Source organism: Acanthochromis polyacanthus, chromosome 4, assembly GCF_021347895.1.
Source record: "Acanthochromis polyacanthus isolate Apoly-LR-REF ecotype Palm Island chromosome 4, KAUST_Apoly_ChrSc, whole genome shotgun sequence".
In the NCBI taxonomy this organism is placed as follows: domain Eukaryota; kingdom Metazoa; phylum Chordata; class Actinopteri; family Pomacentridae; genus Acanthochromis; species Acanthochromis polyacanthus.
In genome coordinates, this window is record NC_067116.1 from 2957692 (window position 1) to 2970934 (window position 13243).

The window sequence follows — 13243 nt, forward strand, 5'->3', positions numbered from 1 at the left end:
CACACACACACACACACACATATATGTGTGTGTGTGTGTGTATCACAAATGTCATGATTTTATAGATATTTTTAGTTATATATATTTACATATATGTGTATATATATATATATATATATATATATAGATATATATATGTATATACATATATGTGTGTGTGTGTGTGTGTGTGTGTATATATGTATATATAAACCAAAAATATCAATAAAATCATGACATTTGTGATTTAAACACCAAAAAATAATGCAAATTTACAGTCAAATGTTAATATATTTTTTCTGTTTTTAATTTATTTTTTGCTGTTTTTAATTTATTACTGTACTTTTTTTGTTTTTACAAACGGCAGCAAATATTGATTTCCAGACAGTAGAAACATGTTTTTAGGTAAATAATCTCTTTTGAGAAGCCACACATGATGCTAACCGAACCAGTTTTTATTGTTTTCATGCAGGTTTGTTTGTGTTTTGTTGGTAAAGAAGCTGGTTGTAGTTAAATTAAATAAATCCTGAACATTAATTATTCATATCTAGTTTCCTGTGTTATCTGTACAGCGCTGGGACTGAGTGACATTTGGAGGGTTAACGTCTAATTAATTCCAAACTCTTTCCTTCCAAACAACGCCTCTTTTTTATTAACAGTCCAGCTGACCTCTGGGCTAATTGCAGATTAAAGCCACTAATTAAAATAACCAAAGTAATGAGAATTAAATGAAGCTGCAGCATATTTACAGGTTTAATAACAGCAGAGCGCTAAGCTGCAGTTTGGCTTCCTGTGATACGAGGACGAGGTTTCAGTCCCGAACATGGAGACGATCATTCAGTCATTAACATCAATAAACCAGCATGGAGATGATCAGAAGCTTTAACTCTATAAGACCCAAATGTAGAAATAAAAGAGCAAAAAATAAATAAAATAAATTATATATATATATATAGATATAATATTTAACTGTAAATTTGCAGTATTTTTTGGTGTTTAAATCATAAATGTCATTTTATAGATATTTTTAGTTATTTTCACTTTATTAGTTTTATGTTATCATTATTATTATTATTATTATTATTATTATATTATTATTATCATCATTACTTTTATTTTTCAGACCTGCTTTTATTTGATCTATAAATCAACAGTTCTGCAGCTCTGTGGGCTTCAGATAAGTCCAGAACACCTCCAGCTCCTCGATCCTCTCAGCGTAGTCAGCGTCCAACGATGACTCCACTTATCAATCAGACACAATATCTGCTCTGTTCTGCAGCAGAAAGAGCCTGAATGGAGCTAAAAATAGCTGGAGCTGCTCTCATTAGAGCCGGGAATCATGGGAAATAACGGCTGCTGTTACATAATGAAGGTGGAGATGGACTACAGCCGTTATTACACCTTAAAAAGTATTATTTATGCATTAATTATTTTTAAAAACCCGATATAATTTTATGTAAGGCTCCAGTAAAATAACTTTAAACAGTATTAATTTACATGGTAATCATAAAAAGGTTAAAATTATTAATGAGACTCACATAATTATTATGCTAAAGGCTGAAAAATGGGAATTATTCTAAATGTTTTGTTTTAGCGCTTTAGCATAGCCTAGCCGCGCTAGACAACCCACGGCAACGAATTTAATTCTCTGCCAGGGTGGGTCTAGTTACCCTCCATAAGGCTCGAGGCTGGATTCTCCTAAAACTGGCCGGACCAATCACCATGAAGTGTAGAGTCAGAAGGCGGGCGTAACTAAGTGACGACAGAGGCGCGACGATTCTGACAGAAACAACCGGAACAATAAACAGTTATCTTTGGACTCGGCTTTGGCCACAGCCCTTAAAGATTTGAAGCTAAAATTCAACTTGAAAGATAAACAAAGGACGGCACTGAAGTGTTTCATTGAGAAGAAAGACGTATTTGGACTTATGCCGACGGGATATGGCAAATCCTTAATATACCAGTTGGCTCCGCTGGTTGGGAAGCTAATGGGACTTAGCCACAATCCGCCGGTGCTCTAGGAACTACGTCAGCCCATTCGTTGTGTTGATTGGTTGTATACCTACCCAATTGCTGCAGAGTGATTTGATAGACAACCTTTTAGCCCGCCTCCCTCCCTGTCGAGCTTCCCTAGACCCTTGTGCCGTCAGAAACATGGGTGTAGCATGGCTAGGCTAGCTTTAGCAGGCTGCTGAGTTAAAACATAGGCTGTGTCCAAAATGGCATACTAACGTACTACATACTAATGTACTACATACTACATTCTCAATGAGTATATACTGTATACTACGTACTATAAGTATGATTAGAATGCCGACCGTTCACACTGTAGTATACTACTACGTTTCCCATAATGCATTTCAAACCTCCGACGACAAAAACCGGAAGTACGGCTATCAAATATCTCTGCTGAATGCCGGCTTCAGGTCGATTTTACGCTAACAAACAGTCGCATAATTAATGTGACAATTTCAAGCCGGCACTCCTCATGCAGTTATTAGCCAGATTATGCGAATCGTTTCAATTGTAGCTGCAGGCTACTGGAGGTAGCTGCTACTTGTTCTGTATGCTAAGCGAGCTGCTGCAACTAGCTGCTAGCATTCAGTAGCACGTTGTGAGGCGTCTGACAAATTTAAAACGTTGGTCAGAAAACGCCTATTTCTCAAATCTGTGGGGTGATTAGGATGACTACTTAACCACATAAAATAAAATAAAAATCGCCCCGGTCCGGCCACAGATCCCGCGGAGGCTTGCATTTCGGTGGATAGCTCGCAAAGCATTATGGGGCGGTTGAGTATGACTAGTGTGGTCACCGCGCATACTTAAAATTTTTCCGGATATAGTATACATCCGGGTATTTCTCGCGTACTCAGTCTTTTCATACTGTCTAATGTGAACGCACTACATACTTATTTTGACGTCACATTTAGTATGAGTAGTACTTTAGTATGTCATTTCGGACACAGCCCTAATCTTCCCACCAGGTAGTAGACAGGAGGCATCTAGGAGCACCGCCCCCTGGTGGTGTCGACGAGCTCTGGAAATGAGGAATGTCACCTCATTGGGTGGAAGGAACCTGAGCTGGTGGAGGTGGAGTAATACCGGCTAGATATAGTTGGACTCACCTCCACACACAACAAAGGTTCTGGAACCAGAATCCTGGAGAGGGATGGACTGAAGATTTGTCCAGGATGAGAGGCTCTGGGTGGCTGTGGGGATCCTCAGGAACTCCTGACTGGAGTTGGAGTTGTCCCTGGAGAACCAGAAGGTCTCCTCTCTGAGGATAAACTCTGACTGCTGTCTGTTCTTATGCACCAAACAACAGCTCAGAGTACTCGGCCCTCTTGGAGTCTCTGGGTGGTTCCTGGAAGGGGGACCACCTGGAGACTCCAAAGTTCTTCTGGAGGACTTCAGCACTCACGATGGAGAAACCTGGAGGAGGTGATTAGGAGGAATGACCTGATCTGAACCTGAGTGGTGTTCTGTTATTGGACTTCTGTTCTCGTCATAGACTGGTCATAACTAACACCATGATGGAGCAGAAGGTTCTCAGAGAGGAGCAGAGCTGTCAGCTGATCTCCACCTGGTGGTGAGATGGATCTGATGGAAGACTGATGGACAGACCTGGTAAACCCAAACATGTAGTGAGGATGAACTGGGAACATCTGGAGTAGGACCCTGTCTGTGGGTTTTAAACTCCCACCTCTGGAAGAGTTTCTCCTGCATCCTGGGGGACCTGGAGTCTGAGTGGTCCATGTTCAAAGCCTCCATTGCAGAAGCAGCTGTTAGGAGCTGTGGTCTGAAGGTCACTAGTGCCTGTCATGGTGGAAAACCCAAGAACCTGCTGATGAACATCAGTGGTGAGGGAAGCTGTCAGGCTGAAGAAGGAGGACTTCAGGGCCTGGTTAGCTCAGGGGTCTCCTGAAGCAGCTGATATCAGTTGACTAAAAGAGCTGCAGCTGCTGCAGTTGTGGAAGCTAAAACTGTGGGGTGGGAGGATTTCAGAGAGGCTATGGAGAAGGACTTTTGGTAGGACTCAAGGAGGTTCTGGCAAACTGTTGGATGCTTCAGGAAGGCAAGGCAGGGCTTTACTCAGGCTGTGTACAGTCGGGTGGAGAACTGGTGACCCGTACTGGAGATATTGTCAGACGGTGGAAAGAGCACTTTGAGGAACTCCTGAAGGGGGTGGCAGAGCCTTAAGACTCGGGGGGGGGGGGGGGGGGGGGGAATCTTCATCCATATCTGTGGCAGAGGTCACCGAGGTCGTAAAGAAGCTCCTCAGTGGTTCCAGGTGGATGAGATCCTCCCTGAGATGCTGAAGGTTCTGGACATGGTTGGACTGTCTTGGCTGACACATCTCTTTAACATGGGGTGGTACCATGTCTGTGGAGGAACAGACCGGGTGGTGGTTCCCATCTTCAAAAAGGAGGACCAGAGACTGAGTTCCAACTACCGGAATTTCACACTTCTCAGCTTTTTCCGTGCACATAATAACTCATAAAATAACTTTAAAAAGTATTAATTTAGATGTTTAATCATAAAAAAGGCTCACATACAGAACCTGCAACTTAAAGGAGTTTTGCTTAAAAAATGAGAGCGAAGTAAATAATGAAAACAGAAATAAAATAAGTCGATTCCCTTCATTGTGAAATGGAAAACTGTGTGATTAGCTCTCAGTAACTGGGCCAAGCCGTGCTCCTCGCCTGATAAAAGGGAGATTTTAACTCAGGGCATCAGAAACCTCCATGAACAACAGTGAAGGAGCGCTTTTTAAAAAGAGAAGGAATAATTGTGGAGCAGCTATTCCCACTCCTTAGCAGCGACCATGACAGCCGAGGCCCGGTATCATTCATTAATGCCCCGGCTCCTCATTACTGCCTCCTCACACTTCTCAAAGACTCATTACCTGCATAATGGAATCGTGCTTAGAACAGTCAGACCTTTCCTCGGTGTGAATTAATCACCTACATGCAGTCAAAAAGGGAATTCTCACATCAAATATTAAGAAACTTCTACTTTTTCAAACTTGCAGAAGGTGCACCTTCTTTGGGGACGTGACATCGGTACCGGTACCGGCTGCCCCGCCGTCTGCAGGAAGGAAAAAGAAGAAGAAGAAAGAGATGTACTTACAGTTGACTGTGACTTTTACTGTCTTGGTGTCAGGAGAGGCGATGTCGTTTAAAGCGCTGCATTCGTAGTCTCCAGCCTGGTCCCTGGTGATGCCGGTGATGTTCAGATATTCTCCGCTGTCATACTTCCTGGCTGGAGATAAAAATGAGGAAACGCTTACAGAGAGTCCACAGACAAGACACAAGAACAGTAAATATACAGAGAACAGGTCCAACGGTACGACCACTGGCGGGTGAAGAACATCGGCCATGTTGCTATAATGCAACACTCTGCTAATAACTAGAACAACACCTGAAAATGAATTTACATGTTAACTGCAAGAAGAAAGAGAAGACAAAACTTCAAATAAGATTTGGATCAAAAATCTGCTTTTTCACAAACAGTAAATCCTCCTTTGGCAGCATCAGACAGTAAAATCACACAAAGTCTTTGTAGGTAATTATTTGAAGGGAAAATTATGTACATTAAGAAGTGACGGTAAAATTACACACCTTCAGGGAACACAGAACACCAGACCTACCACCAAGCATGGAGGTGGAAGTATCATGCGCTGGAGCTTTCTAGAAGAGCTTCTGGACTGGTTTCAGACTGTATGTTGGACTGGTTCTGGACTGGTTTCAGACTGTATGTTGGACTGGTTCTGGACTGGTTTCGGACTGTACATTGGACTGGTTCTGGACTGGTTTCAGACTGTACGTTGGACTGGTTCTGGACTGGTTTCAGACTGTACGTTGGACTGGTTCTGGACTGGTTTCAGACTGTACGTTGGACTGGTTCTGGACTTTCTAGGGACTGGTTTATGTTTGGTTTCAGTCTTGGTTCTCCTGGTTTTGGATGTGATTTAAAGTCGGTTTAGGATTTATTTTACTCTGGATCTGGTCCTGGATGAGGACTGGGTCTTTTTCAGGAGTAGATTATGTTTGTTCTGGTCCTGACGTTGTACTGGTTTTAGACTTTTTAAGGACTGGTTCTGGACTGTTTCTAAAACTGGTTTCAGTTCTAGTGTTAGACTGATTCCAGACTGGTTCTGAACATTTCTTTTTGGACTGGTTTAGGCTTGATTTTGGTCCTGGATTTAGACCTTTTGAGGTGGTTTAGAACTGGTTTCAGACTGTTTGGGAGGATAGTTCATTAAAGGTGAACATTTTCAGAATGAACTTGTATTTTTTTGCACTAAAACAAAGAGACATGTTTGGAATTGCAGTTATTTAAAGGTTATTTAAAGGTTCTTAACTTCTAATTTTTCTGGTCCGGTCCACTGGAGATCAGACTGGGGTGAACGTAGGCCCTGGACTAAGATGACACCCCTGACTTAAAGGCTCTGCATCTCAGAATACCACAAAACACCTTCAGGGCCTAGAGGAGTCCAGACCTTGATGGGTCACCAACACAACATCAGGCAGGTGGTCATAATGTTCTGATTGGTGTACGTATAAATACATACAGATTGCTGCTGTGGTTCGTCTGTGGAAACCTTCGTTGGCAGTAAATATCTCAACTTTGTGCCGGGGCAGAAGGTTTCTCTATTGAACTCCTGATTACTTTCCTCGCATCCTAAAATAGCAGCGGATCAGAAGCACATCGATTTATTCATATTGATACGGAGGCAGGAAGTAATTGTGCATTCCCAGTCATGCGCTCATCATTTGCTTGACTCCGGTTAGAGCTATTTCCTGGAAGACTCACAGATTTGACGGCTCAGCGCACATGTCAGTGCTTTATAGTTAGCTAGCAGCAGAGACCATGACTGGCACTTTGGCAGGAGTGGGAAAAAAAAGAGCAAATCCACACAAGCATCAACACAAAACACTCCAATCAACAGGAAAGTAAAATATACCAACAGTTACAGATGAACTCACTATGGAAATGTACTGCTATGAGGAGCTGAATGTGTGTTCCTGTGATAAAACTCAGCTGGATTCTACAGGAAGAAAATGAATTTAAGCATCTTATGAGACAGATATACAGCCATGAACAAAAGTTTACCTCCACTTGTAAATCGTATGTATTTAATGACAGTCTTCAGTTTCCAATGACTCCTAAAACTCTGAATTTTACAAGATGGAATCATTGAAACACATAAATCTTTGACACAATGGTGCATTTTAGCTCTTTCAAAGATTTATTCAAGGTCTTCTGGAAATATGACTAAATCTGTTGGGTCTAAAATATACATACAACAACTTGAATTATCAGTTTGTTGATGTAGAACTTTGCATTAATCAAATGTTCTTAGTTTCATGGCCTCTTATCCTCTTCTGAGTGATTCAGTCGACTACAGCTGCTGACTCCTCTGATCAGTTTAACCCGTTAAGCTTCAGTGTACCGCCGGCGGTACACCTACTACTTTGCATAGGAATTTCAAGAATGTCCGACGGCTGCAAACACGATTATACAAACACTATACGCCGATGGAAAGCTTAGATTCTCATGAATCCGCCGGTATAAACCACTTTCAGATGCGATTACCACAGCGGGTGAGAAAAACACATTTGTCCAACAAACAACGAATATCCATCCATCCGTTCTCTATACACGGCTTCAACACACACAGCACGACTCACATTTCACATTAGACTGTAATGAACATGGATGTAGACTGTAATGAACATGGATGAAGACTGTAATGAACATGGATGTAGACTGTAGTAAACATGGATGTCGACTGTAGTAAACATGGATGTCGACTGTAATAAACATGGATGTCGACTGTAGTAAACATGGATGTAGACTGTAATGAACATGGATGTAGACTGTAATAAACATGGATGTAGACTGTAATAAACATGGATGTAGACTGTAATAAACATGGATGTAGACTGTAGTAAACATGGATGTAGACTGTAATAAACATGGATGTAGACTGTAATAAACATGGATGTAGACTGTAGTAAACATGGATGTCGACTGTAATAAACATGGATGTAGACTGTAATAAACATGGATGTCGACTGTAATAAACATGGATGTAGACTGTAATAAACATGGATGTAGACTGTAATAAACATGGATGTAGACTGTAGTAAACATGGATGTCGACTGTAATAAACATGGATGTAGACTGTAATAAACATGGATGTCGACTGTAATAAACATGGATGTCGACTGTAGTAAACATGGATGTCGACTGTAATAAACATGGATGTCGACTGTAGTAAACATGGATGTCGACTGTAATAAACATGGATGTAGACTGTAGTAAACATGGATGTAGACTGTAATAAACATGGATGTAGACTGTAATAAACATGGATGTCGACTGTAGTAAACATGGATGTCGACTGTAGTAAACATGGATGTCGACTGTAATAAACATGGATGTAGACTGTAATGAACATGGATGTAGACTGTAATAAACATGGATGTAGACTGTAATAAACATGGATGTAGACTGTAGTAAACATGGATGTCGACTGTAATAAACATGGATGTAGACTGTAATGAACATTGGATGTAGACTGTAATAAACATGGATGTAGACTGTAATGAAAATGGATGTAGACTGTAATAAACATGGATGTAGACTGTAATGAACATTGGATGTAGACTGTAATGAACATGGATGTAGACTGTAATAAACATGGATGTAGACTGTAATGAACATGGATGTCGACTGTAATAAACATGGATGTCGACTGTAGTAAACATGGATGTCGACTGTAATAAACATGGATGTAGACTGTAATAAACATGGATGTAGACTGTAGTAAACATGGATGTCGACTGTAATAAACATGGATGTAGACTGTAATGAACATGGATGTAGACTGTAATGAACATTGGATGTAGACTGTAATAAACATGGATGTAGACTGTAATGAACATTGATGTCGACTGTAATGAACATGGATGTAGACTGTAGTAAACATGGATGTCGACTGTAATAAACATGGATGTCGACTGTAATGAACATGGATGTAGACTGTCATAAACATGGATGTAGACTGTAATGAACATGGATGTAGACTGCAATAAACATGGATGTAGACTGTAATAAACATGGATGTAGACTGTAATGAACATGGAAGTAGACTGTAATAAACATGGATGTAGACTGTAATAAACATGGATGTAGACTGTAATAAACATGGATGTAGACTGTAGTAAACATGGATGTAGACTGTAATAAACATGGATGTAGACTGTAATAAACATGGATGTAGACTGTAGTAAACATGGATGTCGACTGTAATAAACATGGATGTAGACTGTAATAAACATGGATGTAGACTGTAATAAACATGGATGTAGACTGTAGTAAACATGGATGTAGACTGTAATAAACATGGAAGTAGACTGTAATAAACATGGATGTAGACTGTAGTAAACATGGATGTAGACTGTAATGAAAATGGATGTAGACTGTAATGAACATGGATGTAGACTGTAATAAACATGGATGTAGACTGTAATAAACATGGATGTAGACTGTAATGAACATGGATGTAGACTGTAATGAACATGGATGTAGACTGTAAAAAACATGGATGCAAACTCTAATAAACATGGATGTAGACTGTAATGAAAATGGATGTAGACTGTAATGAACATGGATGTAGACTGCAATAAACATGGATGTAGACTGTAATGAACATGGATGTAGACTGTAATAAACATGGATGTAGACTGTAGTAAACATGGATGTAGACTGTAATGAACATGGAAGTAGACTGTAATAAACATGGATGTAGACTGTAATAAACATGGATGTAGACTGTAGTAAACATGGATGTAGACTGTAATGAAAATGGATGTAGACTGCAATAAACATGGATGTAGACTGTAATGAACATGGATGTAGACTGTAATAAACATGGATGTCGACTGTAATAAACATGGATGTAGACTGTAGTAAACATGGATGTCGACTGTAGTAAACATGGATGTAGACTGCAATAAACATGGATGTAGACTGTAATGAACATGGATGTAGACTGTAATAAACATGGATGTCGACTGTAATAAACATGGATGTAGACTGTAGTAAACATGGATGTCGACTGTAGTAAACATGGATGTAGACTGCAATAAACATGGATGTAGACTGTAATGAACATGGATGTAGACTGTAATAAACATGGATGTAGACTGTAATGAACATGGATGTAGACTGTCATAAACATGGATGTAGACTGTAATGAACATGGATGTAGACTGCAATAAACATGGATGTAGACTGTAATGAACATGGATGTAGACTGTAATAAACATGGATGTAGACTGTAATAAACATGGATGTAGACTGTAGTAAACATGGATGTAGACTGTAATAAACGTGGATGTAGACTGTAATGAACATGGATGTAGACTGTAATGAACATGGATGTAGACTGTAGTAAACATGGATGTAGACTGTAATAAACATGGATGTAGACTGTAATAAACATGGATGTAGACTGTAATGAACATGGATGTCGACTGTAGTAAACATGGATGTCGACTGTAATAAACATGGATGTAGACTGTAATAAACATGGATGTAGACTGTAATGAACATGGATGTAGACTGTAATGAACATTGGATGTAGACTGTAATAAACATGGATGTAGACTGTAATGAACATGGATGTAGACTGTAATGAACATGGATGTAGACTGTAAAAAACATGGATGTAGACTGTAATGAACAGTAATGAACATGGATGTAGACTGTAATGAACATGGATGTAGACTGTAATGAACATGGATGTAGACTGTAGTAAACATGGATGTAGACTGTAGTAAACATGGATGTAGACTGTAATGAACATGGATGTAGACTGTAAAAAACATGGATGCAAACTCTAATAAACATGGATGTAGACTGTATTGAAAATGGAGGTAGACTGCAATAAACATGGATGTAGACTGTAATGAACATTGGATGTAGACTGCAATAAACATGGATGTAGACTGTAATGAAAATGGATGTAGACTGTAATGAACATGGATGTAGACTGTAATGAACATTGGATGTAGACTGTAATGAACATGGATGTAGACTGCAAAAAACATGGATGTAGACTGTAATGAACATGGATGTAGACTGTAATAAACATGGATGTAGACTGTAGTAAACATGGATGTAGACTGTAATGAACATGGATGTAGACTGTAATGAACATGGATGTAGACTGTAATAAACATGGATGTAGACTGTAATGAACATGGATGTAGACTGTAGTAAACATGGATGTAGACTGTAGTAAACATGGATGTAGACTGTAATGAAAATGGATGTAGACTGTAATGAACATGGATGTAGACTGCAAAAAACATGGATGTAGACTGTAATGAACATGGATGTAGACTGTAATAAACATGGATGTAGACTGTAGTAAACATGGATGTAGACTGTAATGAACATGGATGTAGACTGTAATGAACATGGATGTAGACTGTAATAAACATGGATGTAGACTGTAATGAACATGGATGTAGACTGTAGTAAACATGGATGTAGACTGTAGTAAACATGGATGTAGACTGTAATGAACATGGATGTAGACTGTAAAAAACATGGATGCAAACTCTAATAAACATGGACGTAGACTGTAATGAAAATGGATGTAGACTGCAATAAACATGGATGTAGACTGTAATGAACATTGGATGTAGACTGTAATAAACATGGATGTAGACTGTAATGAAAATGGATGTAGACTGTAATGAACATGGATGTAGACTGTAATGAACATTGGATGTAGACTGTAATGAACATGGATGTAGACTGCAAAAAACATGGATGTAGACTGTAATGAACATGGATGTAGACTGTAATAAACATGGATGTAGACTGTAGTAAACATGGATGTAGACTGTAATAAACATGGAAGTAGACTGTAATAAACATGGATGTAGACTGTAGTAAACATGGATGTAGACTGTAATGAAAATGGATGTAGACTGTAATGAACATGGATGTAGACTGTAATAAACATGGATGTAGACTGTAATAAACATGGATGTAGACTGTAATGAACATGGATGTAGACTGTAATGAACATGGATGTAGACTGTAAAAAACATGGATGCAAACTCTAATAAACATGGATGTAGACTGTAATGAAAATGGATGTAGACTGTAATGAACATGGATGTAGACTGCAATAAACATGGATGTAGACTGTAATGAACATGGATGTAGACTGTAATAAACATGGATGTAGACTGTAGTAAACATGGATGTAGACTGTAATGAACATGGAAGTAGACTGTAATAAACATGGATGTAGACTGTAATAAACATGGATGTAGACTGTAGTAAACATGGATGTAGACTGTAATGAACATGGATGTAGACTGCAATAAACATGGATGTAGACTGTAATGAACATGGATGTAGACTGTAATAAACATGGATGTAGACTGTAATAAACATGGATGTAGACTGTAATGAACATGGATGTAGACTGTAGTAAACATGGATGTAGACTGTAATAAACATGGATGTAGACTGTAATGAACATGGATGTAGACTGTAATGAACATGGATGTAGACTGTAATAAACATGGATGTAGACTGTAATAAACATGGATGTCGACTGTAGTAAACATGGATGTAGACTGTAATAAACATGGATGTAGACTGTAATAAACATGGATGTAGACTGTAATGAACATGGATGTAGACTGTAATAAACATGGATGTAGACTGTAATAAACATGGATGTAGACTGTAATGAACATGGATGTAGACTGTTGTAAACATGGATGTAGACTGTAATAAACATGGATGTAGACTGTAATGAACATGGATGTAGACTGTAATGAACATGGATGTAGACTGTAGTAAACATGGATGTAGACTGTAATAAACATGGATGTAGACTGTAATGAACATGGATGTAGACTGTAATGAACATGGATGTAGACTGTAATAAACATGGATGTAGACTGTAATGAACATGGATGTAGACTGTAATAAACATGGATGTAGACTGTAATGAACATGGATGTAGACTGCAATAAACATGGATGTAGACTGTAATGAACATGGATGTAGACTGTAGTAAACATGGATGTAGACTGTAATGAACATGGATGTAGACTGTAATAAACATGGATGTAGACTGTAATAAACATGGATGTAGAATGTAATGAACATGGATGTAGACTGTAATGAACATGGATGTAGACTGTAATAAACATGGAT

At 39.0% G+C, this 13243-nt stretch overlaps 1 protein-coding gene across 5 annotated transcripts in view; it reads right to left on the reverse strand.

The window, feature by feature from the left end:
* The window catches only part of LOC110965491 (neuronal growth regulator 1-like), a 667889-nt gene that overhangs the window by 147481 nt on the left and 507165 nt on the right, over positions 1-13243 (reverse strand). For all 5 annotated transcript variants that reach the window (XM_051947044.1, XM_051947042.1, XM_051947041.1 and 2 more), the window contains exon 4: positions 5110-5241. In XM_051947044.1, the coding sequence (XP_051803004.1) occupies positions 5110-5241 (132 nt within the window). The remainder of the gene's footprint in view (positions 1-5109; positions 5242-13243) is intronic.